General features: G+C 38.8%; 2 protein-coding genes across 8 annotated transcripts in view; both read left to right on the top strand.

The window, feature by feature from the left end:
• l3mbtl1 (L3MBTL histone methyl-lysine binding protein 1) overlaps positions 1-9,571 on the top strand; it is a 14,036-nt gene extending 4,465 nt beyond the window's left edge. For 4 of the 7 annotated variants that reach the window (XM_008414856.2, XM_008414857.2, XM_008414852.2 and 1 more), the window contains exons 5-22: positions 519-705; positions 1,018-1,156; positions 1,320-1,368; positions 1,632-1,720; positions 2,967-3,071; positions 3,237-3,372; positions 3,872-3,963; positions 4,200-4,351; positions 4,497-4,594; positions 4,909-5,012; positions 5,118-5,228; positions 5,368-5,509; positions 6,516-6,618; positions 7,030-7,218; positions 7,308-7,357; positions 7,608-7,765; positions 7,857-7,919; positions 8,015-9,571. In XM_008414856.2, the coding sequence (XP_008413078.1) occupies positions 519-705; positions 1,018-1,156; positions 1,320-1,368; positions 1,632-1,720; positions 2,967-3,071; positions 3,237-3,372; positions 3,872-3,963; positions 4,200-4,351; positions 4,497-4,594; positions 4,909-5,012; positions 5,118-5,228; positions 5,368-5,509; positions 6,516-6,618; positions 7,030-7,218; positions 7,308-7,357; positions 7,608-7,765; positions 7,857-7,919; positions 8,015-8,149 (2,102 nt within the window). In that variant the 3' untranslated portion in view covers positions 8,150-9,571. The remainder of the gene's footprint in view (positions 1-518; positions 706-1,017; positions 1,157-1,319; positions 1,369-1,631; positions 1,721-2,966; positions 3,072-3,236; positions 3,373-3,871; positions 3,964-4,199; positions 4,352-4,496; positions 4,595-4,908; positions 5,013-5,117; positions 5,229-5,367; positions 5,510-6,515; positions 6,619-7,029; positions 7,219-7,307; positions 7,358-7,607; positions 7,766-7,856; positions 7,920-8,014) is intronic. The other 3 variants (XM_008414855.2, XM_008414854.2, XM_008414853.2) reach the window with 3 other exon arrangements.
• Positions 9,572-10,624: 1,053 nt separating this feature from the next.
• On the top strand, positions 10,625-21,721 carry sgk2a (serum/glucocorticoid regulated kinase 2a). Its single transcript, XM_008414851.2, has 13 exons — positions 10,625-10,820; positions 13,652-13,703; positions 14,328-14,389; positions 15,421-15,478; positions 16,947-17,030; positions 18,871-19,002; positions 19,443-19,555; positions 19,639-19,675; positions 19,760-19,846; positions 20,031-20,126; positions 20,455-20,610; positions 20,896-20,985; positions 21,378-21,721. The coding sequence occupies exons 2-13, from the start codon at positions 13,689-13,691 to the stop codon at positions 21,531-21,533; spliced, it is 1,086 nt and encodes a 361-aa protein (XP_008413073.1). The 5' UTR covers positions 10,625-10,820; positions 13,652-13,688; the 3' UTR covers positions 21,534-21,721.
• Positions 21,722-21,749: the final 28 nt, after the last annotated feature.

Below are 21,749 nucleotides of genomic sequence, written 5' to 3'. Positions count from 1 at the left end.
AGTTGATTGACACCCATTTTGTCTGATTTGAAGAAGGTGGGGGGGTGGTTGACCTTGGATGACCTCTAGAAACATTTCTTTATATCTTTAAAATGTTAGCGGCAGAAACGAAAATTTTTGCTGCACAAACCAACACAAACGTAGCACTAACGTTTGACACCAATTTTGTCTGAATTGAAGAAGGTGGGGGGGCCAACTTCACTCAGGTATAATTTAAACATGGGGTTATGTCACTGAACCAAGCAGCGTTAAATACTGCTAAGTTTATTTCATTTTGCTGCCGGACCGGTTACACCGACACACTGCTACTTCCTGCATACGTATAATACTTTCTCCATTCAGTGATCCTTCAGTGCGCGCACTGAATGGAGCGCAGATGAGCAACAATTACACGAGCTGCAGCAGAGCTCCTGTGGAGATGTCAAGAGGCTGCAGCTGCATGCCCACAACGTCGTTCGGCTGTGACAAGACAAATGCGGTTTTCCGTGAACTAAATATAAATTTTTAATTCCTCTCAGCCCTAGAAGTATCTGTCCCTGTCGGTACCGTGAGAGCCGCTGCCGCCGCCACTGCTGCTGCCGTGGAGCCAGAAAGGCTGGTTCCTGTCAAACCCGAGGCCCAGGTGGGGCCGGGGCAACAGAACCACGATCCAAGAGCACAAAGGAGCTACGCGGAGGAGCTCCGCAGGGACCCCGTCTCGGACAAGTATGCTTACAAAACAAACTTTGAGATGTTTTTTATGTGCAAGCAAATTCAACTCAGTTAATTCTGGTCTCATGAGTCAAATTCATATTTAATCAAATTTACTTCATTTTAACACAGTTAAATCAGTTCAAATCAACCAAAGACATTCAGTTCAAAAGAATTTTCTTTCAGTGCATCGCATTCGATTAATGAGTTCAGCACATTTTGGTCAAATTTGAATTCAATACAAAACAGCGCAACTCATTGCGGCTTCATTTCGTTTCCTGATGAGAAGTGAGATCGTTTTTGCATCGCATTTCTCATTTGACTTAGGAGAAGCGTCAGCGTGGAGAAGGTGCCTGCAGGTGGGAGGGTCTCCTCCCTGAACCCAGACCACCTGAAACCCATGAGGAAGAGGAAGAGGAAGGAGTACTTGAGTCCGTCCGAGGAAGACTCCGACATGGAGGGAACGGTGGGACGGCACTTCGCTCTATTTTCTCTTCATTTAGTGTGAAGCTGCTGCTTCTTGTGGGATTTGATAGGTTTCAGTTTCAAGATGTTCTTTCAGATAAAATATCTTTTTTTTTTCTATAAGAGAATTTCTGTGTTTAATTCATTTCAAACATATTTTCTAGGATGAGAAGATGGATTATTCTAAAGCAGATGGTCGACTCATCAGAGGAGGTTATTGTTTCCTTTTCCCATTCTTGAAAATGCTGGATTTAAGTTTTAAATTTGCAAAGTGATGTGATGAATAAAATAACGGATAATAATTTGTTAATCTCAAGATTTTTAGAGCCGACTCCTTCGCTTTTTCGGCCTTCTTCCATTCCAGTCAATATTTAATTATATCTATTATTCTTCTCTGTCTGTAGTTTCATTTTATTCCTTTAACAAAAGCTTCAGAGCTGCATCTCATAAAGAAATACTCTGATTGTTTCGAGAAGGTGGAGACAGTAAAACTGAACAATGGACCTGGACTCAGTATCTGGAGGAAACCAAATCTGTTGCTGCTCCCAACAAGCTCTTCCATGAGGTATCCTTCCTTTTCTTTTAATAGCATAAATATAACACAACAAATCATCCAAGATTAAGAGGAAATAGAGGAAAAATATTTACCTTTTAGATTTATCTTATGTCATATTTCTCTTTGGTTTGAGGGGGTTTATTTTTTTAAAGAGAATGGGTTTGCATTTTGTGTTTTTAGTCTGTTTTTAAATGTCCTGGTGTGTGTAAGTGTGTGTCCATATGTGTGTGTTTGGACAAGGACGATGCAGAGTTCTTACCCTGCAGCTGCTAAACAACCAGCTGGCGTGTAGATAGCATCTAATGTAATCCAATCTGAGTCACTCTGTCCTGCAGTTCTGCAGCAGTCAATTTTGTTTCTTTATTTTTATGACTTTAGTTGTATAGAAAAAAGTATAAACTATTGTTAAGTGCCTTGAACTATAACACTTATAGTTCTAAGTCACATCAAAATGCATATTAAAAACAGCATATTAAATAAATCCCTCCAAAACAATCAGCTTGAATAAACATAGTGTTCATAGTTGATGTTTCTTGAGAAACTGCCTCTGGTTTGATGTAAAGTTATGAAAGTTGAGTTTTAGTTCTGCAGGTAAAGACTTTTACATACACAGGAGTTTGAGGTCATCACTAAAGATAAATCAACAAAATATCAGTGGGAATAAATGAAAACATTTTCAGTTTTTTTGTTGTTTTTAGAAAATGAATAATCTTTTAACATTTTATGTATGATTCCCTTTCAGAAATAAATTTGTTGGTTGAATGAAATTGATATTAAAACCCAAATGTGCCAGACATAAGAAGAACTTTAGTGTTAAATGTAAGAATTTGAAAAAGTTTGACGTTTAAAATGACAGAAGATTGCAGAGACTTTTCTTCGCTTCCTTCTCTGTCCCCTTCATTGTGTCTGATGGAAAGATATTTTTGTTCCTCTTCCAGCCGAGCGGTCGACAGAGTGGAGAAATTTTACCTCTGAATCGTCTCTTATTTCAAGCATTGAGAAACAGAAAGTCAAGGATTTCTAATCCAAATCTCCTAGAAACATTAACTCACAATCATTAAAATGCTTTAGATGCGTTTTTTTTAAATGGGATTGTTCCGATTTTTCCCCTCCTTCCGATAAAGGGGGGCAAGTTGCATCTTTCTAAAGCGTTCCACGTGAGATAAAAACATATTTAAGGGTTTCTGTGCTTTTTCTTTTCAGAGGAACCAACAATTTAATCTTCATCTGTATATCTTTTATCTGTGCTGTTCAGGCGCAGAGCGTCCCCACTGTGAAGAACGGCTTCAAGCAGGGGATGAAGCTGGAAGGCATCGACCCGCAGCATCCTTCCATGTACTTTGTCCTGACCGTGGCTGAGGTGAGCCACGTGTGCAACCGTACATTCAGTCTGTCGCTCACAAAGACCACGATGAGCAAACATTGATTAATAAATCGCGGCTCATTCGCGGAGCGGTCAGAGCAGGATGGGGTCAGGCGGCCTCCTCCGGGTTTTTGCCGCTCTAACGTGTGTGTCGCGCTGCAGGTGTGCGGTTACCGGCTGCGGCTCCATTTTGACGGTTACTCTGACTGCCACGACTTCTGGGTGAACGCCAACTCTCCCGACATCCACCCGGCAGGCTGGTGCGAGAGCACGGGACACAAGCTGCACACTCCAAAAGGTCAGAGGTCACGGCGTCTGTAAACCTTACCAGTCCACCGAAACAAAGGGTCACAGAAATTTCACTCCCCATTTTTTATTTTTTTTTTGGTTTCTTTTGTATTTTTACCAAACAATTCAGTTGTAAAAGAAATCTTTCCTTATTTTTTCAAACGGTTAGCCAAAATGTGCAGCCTTCTGTCGATATTTATTCTTTTCTTTCGGAGCCATATTTGGGGTTTACACAACTAATAAAAAAATAAGAAAAAAAATGTACTGAAATGAATACATAAGGATTTTTTTTTTCAGTAATTAAAGGCAGAGAATAAATATACTTTTGTGTGAGTGCTAGCAAAGCAGTAGCTGATATTTCTATGTTGGTACTTGTCCATTCCTTCAACTTAAATGTATAAAAATAATGTTTTATAGTAATTTGTATAAAGAAGCAGTGCCATGCTACCGAGTAAACAAAAACAGGATAACTACCTCTAAAGGTCCCCGTCACCCTGTTGCTTCTGCAGGTTGTAAGGAGGAGGAGTTCACATGGACCAACTATCTGAGGATGACTAAAGCTCAAGTTGCTCCCAAAGAACTTTTTGCCAGTCCTGGGAGGGTAAGTGCCTCTCCACAGTATGATTCCTGCTGCGCAAGCACCAGGAGCCGACAGGTTCAGCACCAGGAAACTGAATTCTGTTTTTGTTATGCATTTTGTGTTGCTTGAAATAAGAAAGAAATCTCTATATCAAAAGCCCTTACTTTACTGTTTTTAATTTGTCTTAGTTAATCGCGACGTGTTTGTCTGTAAGTTGAACAACACTTACCTTCTTGTTCTTTGCCCTCATTGCTCAGATGGATGTAAAGTGCGGTTTTGAGACAGGAATGAAGCTGGAAGCCGTCGACCGGATGAATCCCTCACTCATCTGCGTGGCAACCGTCACGGACGTAGTCGACGACCGTTTCCTGGTTCATTTTGACAACTGGGATGATACGTACGACTACTGGTGAGCTCTTGGACTCTGCTGGTCATTTTGGCCTTTTTGTCTTCTGTTTGGTTATGCAATACCAGTGAATCATTTTTTAAAGTACAATTCCTTCTCTTACACTAGCAACTTATTATTAATTTTTTTCTGATTTTAACCTGTGCAGGTGTGATGCCAGCAGCCCGTACATCCATCCCGTTGGTTGGTGTCAGGAGAGGAACCTTCCACTAACGCCGCCCCAAGGTGACCAGCACAATATTACCAGTAATAATTACATTTATTTTCAAATACCCAAAATAACCACATCTATCCATCCTTCATGTTCTTTGCATTGTTTTTGTCCACCTTTTACTTTCATATATGAAGCACCTGATCTGATTTCTGAAAATGTGGTTTAAATCCGTTTTACATCTAGACATTATTTTCTTATGTCTCCCCCCCCTCCCCATGTATGCTGTAAGAAGTTCTAGTTAAAATATCATGACGTCTTAATATGAACTTTGGACATGCTTTGTTCGCAATTGTTGAACAGTTGTTGTTTGCAGGAAGTGAAAAGTACATATTCACACCATAAAAAGTGTTTTCTGCTGCACCAGATTACCCCGATCCCGGACAGTTTTCCTGGTCTCGGTACCTGGAGGAGACCGGCTCCAAGGCTGTGGCTGCCGACGCCTTTAAAGTGGTGAGAATATTAACAAAAACAACAACTGTTTTTCTTATTGTTTTTTATTCTTCTACTTTTTAGAATACGTTTGACATGTTTGCTGTAAGTTTGCTCGTTTTGCAGAGGCCGCCTCACAGCTTCCAGCCTCAGATGAAACTGGAGGCCGTGGACAAGAGAAGTCCTGGTCTGATCAGAGTGGCCACAGTGGAAGATGTGGAGACTCATCGCATTAAGGTAGCACTCTTCGTCTGAGTAGTGCGTCTGTGTGATTTTATAAGCAATCTATTTGACGTCACATTTTGCAGTCGACGCTTCAGGCTCGTTTTGAATGTTTGTCTCATGACTTCACCTCTGTTGGTTTCTCCTTTCCCAGGTGCATTATGATGGTTGGAGTCACGTCTACGACGAGTGGATGGACTCAGATCACCCAGACATCCACCCAGCAGGGTGGTGCGAAGCGACTGGCCACCCTCTGAAAGTTCCTCCTCGCGACGCTAAAAGTCAGCAGCCGCATGGTAACAACAGGAACTTATGACTGCGTTGCTTTGAAAGCTTGTTCGTTTCTATCTAGTACTGTATCCTTCCAGATTTCTTTGCTTTTCACGTTTTTCTTTTTGCCTCTTAAATGCTTATTTGAGGGAATTAGGTAAAGATAATACAAAAAGTATTTCTCAAATTACGACTACATTTATTAAGAGAAATAGCATTCCAAACCGCTTCTCCTTTTTAAGTCTTAAGTTTATGTTTGATTACAGCCAGACTTGTAAAGTAAAGATGCAAATTAAAAATAGCCTGTCTGACAAGATGAAGCAGACCAAAACATCTCAAAAGCAACACATAAGGTTTCAGTCATGGATGAGAAACAAAGTTATTTAGATCGTCGCTTTGGGAAGTGTTACAAAGCCGTTTCTAAGGCTCAGAGTCTGCAGTGAGCTACAGTGAGAGCTGTTATCTGCACATAGAAAAACTATGGAACAGTTGGTGAAAACTAACTGAAGCATTTTAGATAAAGGGACACGTTGAAGACGGTTTAACACGGTGAGGACAGTGTTGAACTGGAGTTGCTTTGCTGCAGTAACTGAAACTTTAAAGAAGAAAACCCTGAAGCAGAAAGTTCAGCTATTGGTTCATGATCTTAAGTGAGACGTGGTTTGGATTAATGTGACCTAAGAAGGTCATCCAGAGTCCTGCTACGTGACTGAATTAACCCAAATCTGGAAAACAGAGTGAGCCAAAACTCCTCCTCAGTGACGTAAATACCTTATTGCGAGGTCTCATACATTACCAGTTAGTATGTTTAGATTTACTTTTTCCACATGTGAAAACTGCATTTTGTTTTCACCCAGCTTCTGTTTTTAGGATATTAAATTGATGACCTGAAACATTTAGAAGTTAAAAAAAAGGCAAAGACAGTAGAACTCTGCAATGATGCAAATTGATCTTTACAGGATTTAGGATAATACCATGTTTGTTGACTGTTTATGTGGTTGTTCACCATGTTTTTCTTTTGTAAACATTTAGGTGTGAGAGAGCCTCCTGCTATGGGTCAGAACACCTACCCCACCACGGTCCCTTGCAAACCCATCAGCCACCCCAGAACCAACAAGTACAGTTTCCACAACAGGTCAGAAATTAGCTAACCTGCTCATCTACTGATATATAAAAAACATTTTAAGCACTGTTTGCTTTGAGCTGAAGCATAACAACGCATCACTGTAAAAAAAAAAAAAAAAAAAAAAAAAAGAATAGAGCAAATTGTTGAGCTGATAAAAGTAAGATTTGATTTGTTTGAATGCTACTAATTAAAATTGAAGCATAAATATATTTATTATATTTATATCCAACACTTGAACCATTTCTTTCTATTGTAAAATCTAAAAATGTCAACATATAAAAAATGTATTCATAACCAAACATTAAGTGTCTAGATGTGGAAACTGAAATGATGAAAAAAAAACAAAACAGTAATTTATGTAGCAAGTCCTTTAACTGCCCTGGATGCAGATTTTCATTTGGGGTTCTGTCTTTGAAACAGGAAGTGCCCAACCCCGGGTTGTGATGGTTCAGGTCACGTGACCGGTCGGTTCACGGCCCATCACTGCATATCCGGCTGCCCGTTGGCCGAGCGCAACCAGGGAAGGCTAAAGGCCGACCTGTCGGACTCTGAGTGCAAGAGAAACCTCTTCATCGGCCAGAGGACTAAGAAAACTCATTACCGTGGCAGGTAGAAACCCGTATACATAAATGTGTGTGTGTGCTTCTAATGACTGAAAGTTTTCTTCGAGTGTCACAAAGATATTTTCTTGTTTTAAGGATTGGCCGTCCGCCCAAATACAGAAAGAACCAGCAGAGGGACTACCAGAGTAAGGATTTGTCTGTTGTTTCTACGTGTAAGATGAACAATATCATTGGACAGATGTCTCTAAAACTGAATTAATTAGACACCAGAACAGGGGGCATTTCTGGGGGGGATAAACCAAAGACAGCATTTTTCCTTTTGTCAAAGGATTTATGTTTATTTTTGAAATCTTTAACCTTGTTCCTGTTGAGCCATTTTTTTAACCCACGTAGCTTGTTTTAGTCCCCAGTCCATTTCCTGTTCTTTTTGTCCAGACATGTCCTCAGAGGGAGTGTACCCGTCTCTGTTCATGTCGGCTCTGACCGGTCAGTCCGACCGGACTCTGTCTCTCTGCTGGGAGCAGCACTGTAAGCTGCTGCCGGGCGTTCAGGGCATCCATGCCAGCCAGGTGGCAGCATGGGGTGTCGATGAGGTCGGCAAACGTCACAGCTCACCTTTCTTCTCATGGAGTCGTTACTGTCTCTGTTTTGATCGTTCGGAACGTCTTCGGTGGTTCTCTGCAGGTCTTCAGGTTCGTCCAGAATTTGATTGGCTGCGAAGAACAGGCTCGTCTCTTCAAAGAGGAGGTACAACCTCCAAATGATAAAAAAAAAAAAAGACGCACCGATCTCTACTGTCGGTAAACGAAACCTGTCGTTAACTTCTGCCCGTGTTTCTCCAGATGATTGACGGGGAAGCTTTGCTGCTGCTCACCCAGACCGACATCGTTAAGATAATGAGCATCAAACTGGGACCCGCCCTCAAGATCTCCAACGCCATCCTCATGTTCAAAACCACAGACGAGGGGCTCAAGTGATATCACCGGAGCGAGGCGTCGATCATCGTGTGCCAAATCCATTCTGTAGCAGGGCCAGAGAGGAACCCTGAATACGTTTTTCCATGTGTTTGGTGTCTTGTGCCCATCAGAGAGAGGGATGGGAAAAAAAGGGGGAGACGGGAGGGAGTAGGTCGGAGAGAAACAAAGCTGAGCAGGTTGGATAAATGGAGATCGTTTGTACAGCCGACGGAGGACTCCTGAGATGCTTAGAAAAATTGGTTGAAAAAGGTTGTTTTGCTAAATTTCTTTGGTCGGTTGTTGCCAAACACTAAGACATCTGCGTCACAGAGTTGTCGTTTGTGGCGTGTTTGACTAAAACCTGAAGTCTGCACAGCTTTTCAAGCTAAACTTCAGTTTTGGCTATGAATGGGGGAAAAAAAAAAGCTGAAGTGTTTTGATGACAGTATTGTTAAACCAGCGCTAGAGAAAAACAGCGACTTCCTGTACGAGAGGTCAAATTCGACACAATAGCTGGGTTTAGTAGAAAGTATTGCAATCGAAAAGTTTACGTGGAATCCAGATTTGAACAGAGGCAAGAAAAAGGGAGGCGTGGTTTAAAATAAAATACAACACAGACAAAGCACTTGAATCATTATACTTGTATAAAATGAAAGAAAGAAATGGGAGAAGTGGAGAGTCTAAAACATGGGTAGAAAAAGTAAGAAGGAGGTGTTAATTGCAGTAAATGAGGCCGGATAGTGAGGCCTCTCCAAGCTTCACATTTTGTGCAATAATAAATTCACAAAAGGGGTCTGCTTAGAAACAGATGCCTAACTGTTGCTTGGTAACAGTATAAAATAAAGAATACAAATAAGCTACTTTAGTCAGTCTGTTTCATGCACAAATAAACTCAAGTATTACTTATAATCAGAAGTTCAAGTTGTTTGTACTTAAATGTCTCCACTGAGAGTTAGAAAACAGCACAGGCTTTGACTTTATATCTCTACTTGAAAAAAAAAAAATCTGAACTTATTTTTTTCCTAATGGAAAAACGAAAAACACATTTGTAAAATCTGGACGGTATAATAATAGTACCATAAGCCGTCACTAGAGAGTGCAAAAAATCCACATTTAGCACTATAAACATATGTTTGGTATCTAACAAGTTTACTTGTGGTTGGCACTCCGTTCAGAGTGCGCATATGTTTACATTTTGTGTCAGAGGTTGGCTGAAACACTGTATGAGGTTGAAATTGTGTGAAAAGAGTTTTATGTTTTAAGGGCTTTCGGAGTATCTGTTTGTCTCTCTGGTGGGATTTCTGTGTGTATGTCTGCGTGAGAGAGTGCGCGCGCGCCTGAGCGTGTGTGTGTGTGTGTGTGTGTGTGTGGGGAAGCAAATGAAGATAATCTTGAGTCACAAACGCCATTCAATACATACAAAATAATAAACATCCAACCCTGTCCTGTCTATTCTCATTTTCTTGTCTCGTTTGAGTTTTGAGGAATAGCACTTCCTTTCCTCGCGCAGGTTTGTGTCCAGAATACTGTTGACTATAAACTGAGTTTGCGTGCATCGTATCCCCCCTACTGACCGTATTGTCGTCAACATTTGGCTGTGTGGTTGGTGACAACTCCTTCCACGCCTTTTTGGTCTTCACTGCTTATCGTTTTTGTTCCACAGCGGCAGCCAGGACGGTGCTGATAAACCAGCCATGCCGCAGACCAAACGCTGTCTGTCGGTGTTCCAGGTGCTTCACACAGGAAGAGGGCCAAACAAAAGGCTCTAGGATAAATACGTATATTTTCATCTTAGAGTGTGACTTTATTTCATTGATGACCTTTTAAAATGTACCCGCTTAAAAGGCAAGAAACTGTTGCCCCTTCAAGTTATTATTTTCAATTATCAGATCTCAGTGATTGTGTCTGTCTTGATTTCCTGGAACATTAAAATTCAAGAAGATTAAAAACCACATATATATATAAAATTGTATTTTATAAATATTTTTATTATTTCTTTCAAAGTCAGAAATTTAAATATACTAAAAATACAACAAAAAAAAATCTGGAATCTACATTATGTGTCGTCTCAAGTTGCAACCTTATTATTTTAATAATGACATTCCTTAAAAGTAGCCCAGTCTAAAATAATACGTCACAGATGCACTTTGCTGGAATTAATACAGCTTTCGTCAGGACCTAAATTGTGTTTTGGAAATTTTTATAGATTTAATTTTATTATTTCAAAACTACTTAATGCGTAGATTTGGATAATTTTTAAAACAGTTAAATAGTTACATACGTTTTTTTTTTGTTTTGTTTTTGATAATAGAACGTTTACAGAGTGCTTTTAATTTTAGATTTCATGTAATTTGATTTGTTTTTCACCAAAATACAAACACATTTGTTCATATTTTGTTGTTGTCAATCAGGCTATGGCGCTGCGGTCCTCTTATTTTGAAATCCATCCGCAGCCTTAGGAAGCGTTGATCTGTTTTCTCTGAAGACTTCGCCTCGCCCCTTTTCCAAACGCTGTAACTTTTCATCAATGATTCACTGCGTCGGACTCGACCTGCTGACCTTCCCTTATGTTTTAAAAAACAAAAAAGACACGCTCAGATGAGCCTCAGCCCGAGTCGTGCTTTCAGTCTCCCCGGACTCCTGAGCTGAAGAGCAGCGGGCCAACACACTCATCTGCTCCGCTGCACCGCAGGTAGGAAAACTTAAAGTTACACTGTACAATAAATGTTGTCTATTCTGTTCTGTAATAAGAATTGTTTTTGTTGGTTTTGTTTTGGGCACTACGCGACAAATCCTTTTTTAGATTATACATTATGGTTTTTAATTATCTGTGTTTTTACCTAGAAGTTTGAATAATAATAGTAATAATATATTTTTGTGTTAGTAATGTTTAACAGAACTTAAGCTGTTACACATGTTCCTCTTTATGCACCTGAAATAGGCTTATCACACCTTTAATTATATGTTTATTACAATTCTGATGGACAGTTTTGAAGCTGATGTTACAATAAAATCGCAGGTTCATATTTTACTTACATGTTTTACGACAAAGTTTGATCTTGATATTCATTCCTTATTTCAACGAGATTCCCCATTATTATTATTATTATTATTATTATTATTATTATTATTATTATTATTATTATTATTATTATTATTATTATTATTATTATTAGTTACAGATTTGTTGTTTTGACCAAGTGCAGCTTATCTTTGAAAGATTAAAGAACTCCTATCGCAGCCAGTCTCACTGTTTTAATATCACAATATGCTGTTGTTTAACTGCTCATGCTCGATATGCATAATTTTCATTTTGTGCAAGTTGCGCACAAAATGCACTAACGGGCCATATTTTGCGCATGTTTCTTAGTGATTTTAGTGCGTGGTACAGTTTTTTATGCGCATACAAAACCCGCAACGTTGCAAAGGTCCACACCAAAGTTAATTATTAACTTCCTAAGAATATCCTGCTGCTTAATATGGCCGTCACATGTCCAGATGAGTTCCTAATAACACATAAACAAATTATATTATCAACAGCAACACCCGTCTCGTTGGGTCAAGCTGAGCTTTCCTTATTTACGTTATTATCGGCTTGTCAGAACACCATGTACCGTGTTGCCGTGTAGCTGGAGGTGTTTGCAGTGCCTCCATCCAGGGGCCCCTGAAACGGAGCCAAACAGATTTGACTTTGCTTCACTCGCCTGCGCCACCTTCATTATTTTTTGCTTCAGCAGCAACTAAAGGCATCGGTGAATAGATGCTGGAAAATATGCCTCCTTAAATATTGCTTTTGTTTTAGGTTTTTTTGTCGGACTGATATGTTTAAGGTCAGAAAAGACATTTTGATATCAGGCTGAGTAAATAGAAAAAAAAAGAACATTTCAGACAATTTCATTTGTTAAAATGAAAACCATCCAAACCAACCAGCCAAACTTATGAGAAAAAGTGAATCCCTCATTTGTTAAGCTAGAAATGAATTTTCTTTTTGGACAGTTTTTAGTTTCACTCCAGCTTGACTTTTGCCCAATTTGTAAAATCAAGAAACCTCTTCAGTAGAACCTCGCCAACACTAACAGCCTTAAACAAACAAACGAGAAAGAAGGTCATTAACAGTAGTCAGTCAGGAAAAGTTAGGTGATTTTTCACAGGAGTTCCCGGCAATTACTTCAAGATACTGCAATGAATAGTTTTTCTCCATTAATCCAAATAATAAACATGCCATGTTTCCACATGCTTTTGTTAAAAATGAAGAAACAGTTTAGTCTTTATAACACCAGCTGTGTTGTAGGATCTCCCTCGAGGCCCTGTTTCCTGTCCTGGAGAGAGAAAAAAAACTGAAATAAGAAGAAGCCTCATATTCATAAATTAGTTTGCATGATCATGTGGAAGGGAATTATAGACTTTTTCAGCTATTTGTTCCAGTTGGGCACATTGTTATGTTTGGAAATGTGAAAGCAGGTCAAGTTAGGAAAATGTTAACGCCTGACAGCAAATATATATATAATGTACAAAAACATAAACATATTTTTGTAGCTTTATATAGTAACATATTCTGTTTTTAATTATTATTTTTTTCTAGTAAAGGTGTCGAAATTGAATTTTTAGTATTTTTTAATAGTGCTTGTCCAACTCGGTAACACTTTATTTGATGGGGTGTGCATAAGACTGACATGACACTGTCATAAACATGACATAACATCTGTCATGAACATGAAGAAGTCTTTATGAATGTTTTATGACAGTTGTCATGAAGTGTCATTCGGTAAATAAGGACACTTTTAATGGAAAGTTGCTCTAAAAGTTGCATTGAAAGCCCATTAAAAGTGCCAACTTTGCATTAAATTATCATAATTTACAAAATCATGTAAAATCAGGGAGAACGTGCAAACTCCATGCAGAAAGACCGGGGCCGGGAATCGAACCCAGAACCTTCTTGCTGCAAGGCAACAGCTCTACCAACTGCACCACTGTGCAGCCCCCAAAGGAAACAAACTTATGGCAAATACTCAAGAATAGGAAGCTATGATTTAAACTAATTATCCAATCTGATAAAAACACTCAAAAGAAAAAGAAATAGCAGAAAAATCCTTGCCTCATTTTATTATTGCTAAAATATTATTATTGTTAAGATATAATCTTCAACACGATGTGCTCAGAATGGAAAATCAGTATTGCAGGATAAACCCTGATGTCTTCATAGCAGCAGCAACAACAACAAAATAATGGACACACTTGCCCATTACAACACAGACTATGTCCCTCATTGTCTTCCTGTTTTTCCACCATGTCATTCCTGGGAAACAAGAACTTCCAGCTCATCTGGATCCTTAGGCTGTCTCACAGGAGTCAGCAGCTGGTCATCCACACAAAACACACTCAGACAGCCGAGGAAAAAAAAAAAAGGCAAGGTTCATCTAAGTCAGAGCTGAAGTGGAGGAAAGGACGTTTATGAAGGGAGAAACGGTGGAAGGCATGTTTGGGTCTTAAGCTGTTGACTGAACCCGTCCTGTCCTCCAACAGGTTTGGATTCTCCAGGTGGATTGAGAACACATCAGCCATGGCACACTGCAACGTGAGTTAACCAAATGCTTTTATTTTTGCTTTAACCAGCAGGCTGTTTGAGCATGTGACACTGGAAGTACGTCTGCAGGTTGGTTGACACATCAGCAGTCAGAATAACCGCTTTGTCCAACAAGATGTCTCAAGACCAAACTATTTTATTATGCAAATTTTTAAGGTCTGGATTATCTTTTGACTGTGTTGTTAATTATTTAGCTTGCGGCTACTGTTGGAAAATGTTTAGTTGAAAGAAACAAAAGCAGTGATTGAAACATGTCTCTGACGATGGAGAAGATTTGAGTGAAAAGTTTTGAACGTAGACGGTCAAACAAGTCTGTCGCACAGTGGCGTTTGCCAAACCAAACAGGCGGATCAAAATATTCTTCTTCCTCTTATTCTTATTAAATAAATCTTTGAAAGTGAATGTAAAACTTTTCTAAGTTCATCTGAAATGGACAGTTTACGTGTTGCGGTTAAAATGATTTGCTCTTCTGTGAAGCGCACAGTTAACATTTAGTGTAGAATCCTTAAAAGAGACAAAGAAATGTTTTTGTTTTTGTTTGTTTTAGTTTATAATCTGTTGGCTTGCTTTGATCATTTTAAGCATCATGTGTATTTTTCTTCTATATGTTTCCAGCTGCGGTCGACCCCCTCCTCTCCTCATGATGATGTCAATTTGGGACCTTCGGCAAACCCTCAGTCAGTAACTCTGCTTTTATTAAACCGTCTGTTTCCCTTTTATTTTTTGAATGTGCAAATGAACCCATAGAAATTGTAATATTAGATTAACTAAAACAAACTGAACTGAAGTGATCTCGGTGAAAGTGATCCAATATTACTTATCTACAGGCAGCAAAAGTGTGTGAAACTTTGTTTTGAGTGACTCACCTGATCCTCTCTTTGAAAGAATAACTCTGACAGCAACACAGCATTCTTCAACAGTCCCATTTCATGATTAATGTACTAATTTCCCACCCAATAAATTCAAACCTTTAGGAGAAGAACGCAGCAAACAAACCTTGTTAGGTTTTACAGATAAAGTTTGTCAAATGTTACCAAATCAGTTCTGCTTCTACCTCATAAGTCAAGATATTGTTTTTCCAGCAACTTTTTGACTTCTTAGTATAATCTTTAACAAACTGTGGAGGAGAGGCAGTGCGGTGGGTATTTATTTCTCAAGATTAACATTTAACAATGTGAAACTAGCCTCTGGTTGCATTCATATGACCCAGCATGACCTCAGGAATCTTTACTTAGCTTGTCTGTTTGTTTTCTGGCCTCTCCTCGCATTCAGTATCACTGTGGAAACTCTTGACAGATCATGGTGTGGTAACTTTTGGCAGCCGCCTGCAGATCGACTCGTTTTTTTTATTCTGATATTATCAGAGCTTTTTTTTTTATTATGCAATTATGTTCGAAGGAGGAATAAACGTGTACTTTAAAGATCAGACTTGATTGCCGTTCGTCGATGACCTCTCTACTGCGGTTACTGAACTTATCCCATAACGTAAAAAGAAAAAGGTTTTTCTCTTCAGATTTGCTTCCAGAAGTTCACACACTTTAGTTCCTCATAAATTATTCACGCTGGATCATTGACACCGAGGTCTTTTTTTTTTTTTACTTGTGTGTTTTTTTTTCTTTTGTTAAGTAGTTATATTATGAGCCTGTTGTGTAATCTGGTGTGCAAAGCAATGCAGATCCTTTAATAGTTGACCTTCCTGTTGTTTTAGTGCCAGACCGACTGACTTTGACTTTCTGGCTGTCATTGGTAAAGGAACCTTTGGGAAGGTAACTCTAAAGCACTTATTTATGTCTGCACTATTAAACTGATCTATTGTTTTTGGGGGGTATTTTTTTTTGTTCTTCACAAACCTTCAGGTATGTTTTCTTGGTCATAATACAAGCCATGCTGCAGGTATTATTGATTGTTCTGATAAATGAATATATTTTATAGTTTTGTGAGCCATTAGGGAGCATAGATTATACCCTGACCTACTTATATAAAAGAAACAGAGAGAGAGAGAGCGAGAGAGTGAGAGAGAGAGTGAAAGAGAGAGAGGAAGAGAGAGAGAGAGAGAGAGAGAGAGAGAGAAATAAATTTTTTAAGATTGTGTCCAACTCCTGACATCCAAGCCACAGACAGTCAGAGTGTTTGAGGCGTCAAAATTAAAGTCTGCTTTCTGCCTCCTCACTTATTAACTAGCCGAAATACACCGATCTAAAATTTGTTACTGAAATTTACCTTTTCAATACTTGGAGATTTGAACATGGAGTTTCCATGTTTTTTTTTGTTTTTTTTTTTCTTATCAATTCTTTTGCCAAATACTACTCATTAGGTTTTGATTATAAAATGGTTGGTGCAAAACACCTGGAATATTAGTCACTCAATCAGAACCTATTTTGCACGTCTTTAGCAGTTGCATCATCTGCTAATGGAAAGTTTCTTACAGCTAGTAAATACCATGATCATCCCTCTGGTTCGTATACTCCAGTAAGCTTCCACTTTGGGTCCATTTCTTCTTAGCTGAAAATCCCAGCTGGGTTTAAATCTCAGAGAATCTTAGAGTTGACAATTTTAAGAAGGCACTGATGTAACTAGTTTATACATTAACAAATTTTGACCCATCTTGTCCTTCAAACAGTAAACTTTTCATCCTATGGTAACTTTTCTCATGTTTGGGGTTCTCCGATGCTCATTTCACACCCCCAGCTTTTTATTTTTTTACGTAAATCATTTTGTCAAATTTAGTTTTTTAACAAGGTTTAATCTCTTGCTTTGTAGGTGAAAGATTTCTAAATTTATTAGGCGTTGTTTCCGCTCAGATCTTTCGACTTCACACACTTTGAAGTCACTGGTTAAGAAGATCGTATTGCAAGGAGCAGGCAAAATACATCCAACTCTGTATTTTTAAAATTCCCATCCTAAAGCTCATTTTTATTGCTTCATCACTTCAAAACAAATTTTTATTCTTATTTTTAATATGATTTGATTTTACGTTTTTTTTTTGCTTTTGTTTTATTTTATCCCGTTTTCATTTAGTCATATAATATTTCAGCCTGTTTATAATTTTCCATTTCTTTTATCACACGAAAATTAGATAAGTGACTTTTTTTTTTCTCTGCATTGTGCGTTCCTGGAGTTCAGCTGTCTGTGTTCGGTGCACACTTTTGATGAAATATCCTGACACCATTTGTGCTGAGATGCTGGTGCAAAGTATTTACTAAACAAACCACTAATAAGCCAACCATCATGCAGGTCCTGCTTGCAAAGCTGAAAGCCGATAACAAGTTCTACGCAGTCAAAGTTCTGCAGAAGAAGATCATCCTCAAGAAAAAAGAGGTAATTTAGCCACTTGAATCTGTTTCTCTTGGTATGTTTGGCTATTAAAACTGAGCTTGATCCTGACGAATCAACCGTTAAATACACCCAGAGGAACAGCATCTTTACATCAAGTTATCATACACTTTTCATATAAATATATCCCACGATAGAGCTTCAAGCTACAACTACATCAGATATTTTTTGCTATCATTGCAGACGAACTATATTTAAATAGTAAAAGCAAATAATGCCGAGGACTATTGGAAACCAAACATAGATGTGAATCTGTCTGTGGGTGGATGTGTATCTCTGAGAATTATTAGTAAACAGAGTTCTGACCCGGCAAGATCTGATCTGTATCTAATCTAATCTGCAGCTTGTTCCGTACAAAGGACACATTTTACAGCCCACAGAAAATAAACCAGGACACTTCAGTGTTTGTCGAACAACACGGTGAAAATATCCGAGTAGAGAGAACCAGATCCTCTTGTCACTCAGAGAGCTCAGCTGGTCTCTAGTTAAAATGAAACGTCGTCTTTTTGGTAATAGTTTGTTTTTATGCTTGTCTCAGGGCTTAAACTCGTTTTCTGAGATCTCTGTGGTAACATTTATCTTCAAAAGGCCATTTCTGGAGACGTCTCAAATAAAGAAAATGCAATTATCCAAATTACAAAGTGTTTCTTTTAAAGCCTGTGCCTTGTCATAAATGACATAAAACACGAGCTACACAAAGCAAACTCTCTTTTTTTATACTGAGTAAAACATAATTTTGCCATTACTAGCTGGTAGAGTTTATGGCACTATAAAAGGGTTTTATTATTCTCCATTTTTACATTTTAAAACAAAAATAAACCTAACTTTTCTGAAAACTCTAACGTATGCGTCATTATGTATTACCAATGTCAAATTACATCATTAATAATTAAAAATATGAACAATTGTTGCTGTAAATTAAACAAATATTATTATAATAAATCACTCATAGATCTTTAGCCAGAAGGTCATATTTCCACTCATAAATAAACATGAAAAAAAACAAATACATTTTTTAACTGTTCAGTTCAGTTTGATTATATGGCACTACAAAAAAATATATATATATATCAAGAAAAAAATATTTAATTTACATCAAATTGTTTACATGCTACTAATACAATCATTTGTTTAGATTAAATAACCAAATAAAGTTCAGGTCACGCCAAATTAATAAAACAACGCAATCACATTCAGTCACAGTAATGCTGAAAGTAATCCACGTAAAGCTCATCTGATTGAGTCGAGTCACTGACTTTCAAGTAATCCGCTTTCCTGAGTAAGCATGTGGCAACAGTGGAGAGGAAACACCTCCCCTTAACGGAAAGCGATTTCCAGAAGAATCCAGCTCAGCATGAGATACTGACATCCGCCACTAACAAAGACAAAACTACAAGAGCAGAAGAAAAACGAGGAGTTCATGACCATTAAATGTTCACCGGTTATTGAGTTTGTCCAGGAAAGAGACGGACCTAAACATTCTTTAGATGACGGCGTTTGCTGCGTTCTCGGACGTGTTAGTTACAGTATACAGCACGGTGATGAGCAGGAAACGGGAAAAGACGGATGACTTTGCATTTTGCTACGTGGTGAGGCCGAGCCTTGAACCGTGTCGTAAATACAGAACGTGAAGGGTCAACAGCTTCGTGAGATGCAGGTCGCATTTGGAAACATCCGCGCCGTCATCCAGGGAAAAGCTGATTTTATCTCTCTCTGTTGTGCTACTGTTGTGCATTTTGTGAAAATAATGTCTGACTTTTATGGATATACTGAAGTTCTTTCACTGCGACAGAAGATGTCAGTCGTTTTGTTCTTCCTCTTTTAGCAAAAGAACATCATGGCAGAGAGGAACGTGCTGCTGAAGAGCCTGAAACACCCGTTTCTGGTCCGGCTCCACTACTCCTTTCAGACCGCAGAGAAACTCTACTTTGTGCTTGACTATGTGAACGGAGGAGAGGTACATGTTTGACGGCCAAATACAACAAAACTGAACTTAGATGAACTCAGGTAGAGACTAATTTAGAAAGGCCCTAAACGTCAATCTATATATTTTTTTAAATGAAACCATCAATATTCTGCTTTTATGAAAATTTCATATTGCCACTCAGTATCACCCCAGCCATTTTCTTTCTTTTGCTCATTGTTTTTTATTTTATGTTCAATTATTATATTTAAATAGCATTTTGAACAAAATCTTTACTTATGTTTGAAATGTTACAGTCATATCAGTGTTGCACCATTTTTGTTTAGACGCCTCTCTCTCTGTTCCTCCCAAGTTTCTCGACCATTCCTCTCCCTTTCCTCGTCACATTTTTAATCCCGCACCACTTCCTGCTCCATGTGCAGCTTTTTTTTCTTTCTTTTACTACATCATAAACATTTAATCTCCCTCTGCAGCTCTTCTTCCACCTCCAGAGGGAGAGGTGTTTCTCTGAACCGAGGGCGCGGTTCTACGCTGCCGAAGTGGCGAGCGCTGTCGGCTACCTCCACTCTCTTAACATCGTCTACAGGTCAGAGATGCTGGACGTGTTAGCTTAGTCACCTTGAAATGCAACCGACTGATAACCATGGCTTTTGCTCTTGCGTTTGACAGAGATTTAAAACCAGAGAATATCCTTTTAGACTCTCAGGTAAGCCACTGACGGATCCTCGCTCGTTTCATTTGGCCGATGCCTTCAGTGTAGTTTGGGATTGCATGTGTCTGGTGTCTGCAGGGTCATGTGGTGCTGACAGACTTTGGGCTGTGCAAAGAAGGCGTAGAGCCAGAAGCAACCACCTCCACTTTCTGTGGCACCCCAGAGGTGAGTGGCAAGAACATGAAAAGCTATAATAATTTCACATCGGAGGATTAAGGTACCTAAGAAGTTACCATACTCCTTTTTTTTTATTACTGTAACTTGTGTAACCTCATAAGCAGCACAATTTTTTTTCCTTCCTTTAATGATTACCTCTACTTGTTCATAAATTTCTTCTCTTCCTCTGAAGTATTTGGCACCAGAGATTCTGCGTAAGGAGCCATACGACAGGACGGTGGACTGGTGGTGCCTGGGAGCCGTTCTTTATGAGATGATCTATAGCCTGGTATGCGTGTTTATGAGTGGCTGGTCTGTAATCCAAAACATTTATTACTTTTTAAAAATCTATTTGATCATAGTGTCAAACTCTTTTTACCTGCATCATGGTGTGTTTTGAACATTTGCTAGGTGATGTACAGAAAAATAAAGTTTGAATTGTATTCTTTGTGGCAACACTCACTTTTGATTTATTCAAGAATCCTTCTTAATTCAGATTACTTCTGCGAATTATGCAGAAGAAAAGGTTTCTGTTACTGTGGCTCATTCGTCTTTAGCTTCTGTTTCCTCAGTATTATATGTATATTATATTAATCAAAGCTCTCACTCCATTTTAGCCTCCTTTCTACAGCCGGGACGTTGGTGAAATGTACGACGGGATTCTCCACAAGACCCTGCCGCTCCCTCCGGGGAAGTCAGAGGTCGTCTGCTCTCTGCTGGTCGGTCTTCTGCAGAAAGACCCACACAGACGACTCGGAGCAATTGCTGACTTTGTAAGTGTGTGTTTGTTCTAAAAATCTGCAGACAATAAATATGTCTTGATTTTGTAAAAGGAGTTATGTTCAATATTTTGTTAACTGAGGACCAGCAGAATAGCGGACATAGCTGGAGCAGCTCCTTCTGGAAAACAAACAAAAAAATCTTAAAAATACTTCTAATGGAGTATCTGATAAACTTTGTCAAGTCAATGAGTTCCAATAAAAGATATATGTAAAAAATGTGAACAAATAACTTTTCCACTAATCTTTTCATTGTTGTCATTTGGGGTTTTTTTGCAGTTAGAAATAAAGAACCATCCCTTCTTTGCTCCAATCAACTGGGACGACCTTTATCACAAGAGGATCACTCCTCCTTACAACCCCAACGTGGTAAGTTATGTTCTGTAAAACTGCCATTGTTGATGTGTTCCTGGAGTAATTTTAGTAGGCTGACTAAAATTTACCACTGTTCTATCATGTTTATCCATCTGTTGATGGTTGGCCCTAAAAGGCTTTGAAATCCTTCCCAGACAGTTTTTGAATTTATTTAGATTAGTTGCTCTTAGAAATGCTTCATCCAACATTATGTTGTCAGAAAAGTATTAATTGAGTGATTCTTTAAATTTATAACAGATTTTACTAGTGTATTTGCAAAGGGCCTGGCTTGTCTTGACATTTGTTTCTTAAACCAAAAAGTGCCCTTGGTTGTGTCTGCTGTAATGAAATGAAAACAGAAGGAAATCAAGCAAGTAATAATCAGATACAATCAAACTGTCTTCCAGAGAGGCCCGGCCGACACCCAACACATTGATCCGGAGTTCACCAGGGAAATGGTTTCCAGCTCGGTGAGTCGGACCCCGGAGTTTAATGCCAGCACCAGCGCCAACAACGCTTTCAACGGGTTCTCCTTCGTCGGTACAGAGGACAGTTTCCTGTGAGACCAAAAGGTTCAAACCATCAGAAAAACCAGTGAAAATGATACGTTCTGTCAAACAAAGGGGACGATCGCTGTTCTGTGTTTTCATCTCAGAGATGTAACAGAATCCCAGCTGGCAAAGCTCAGAGGAGGAGCATGCAGGAAATGGAGATCTTCAGAGTATCCTGATAGCAAATATTCCCTTGTAGACTGTAGACCACCATAATGATTCTTTATA

Source organism: Poecilia reticulata, linkage group LG7, assembly GCF_000633615.1.
Source record: "Poecilia reticulata strain Guanapo linkage group LG7, Guppy_female_1.0+MT, whole genome shotgun sequence".
NCBI lineage: Eukaryota > Metazoa > Chordata > Actinopteri > Cyprinodontiformes > Poeciliidae > Poecilia > Poecilia reticulata.
This window is presented reverse-complemented; position numbering and strand designations above follow the sequence as displayed.

Coding starts and splice junctions, on each gene's coding strand:
- sgk2a (XM_008414851.2), top strand. Junction 14,390..15,420: donor GGACCTTCGGCAAACCCTCA/GTCAGTAACTCT, acceptor CTGTTGTTTTAG/TGCCAGACCGACTGACTTTG. Junction 15,479..16,946: donor GTAAAGGAACCTTTGGGAAG/GTAACTCTAAAG, acceptor ACCATCATGCAG/GTCCTGCTTGCAAAGCTGAA.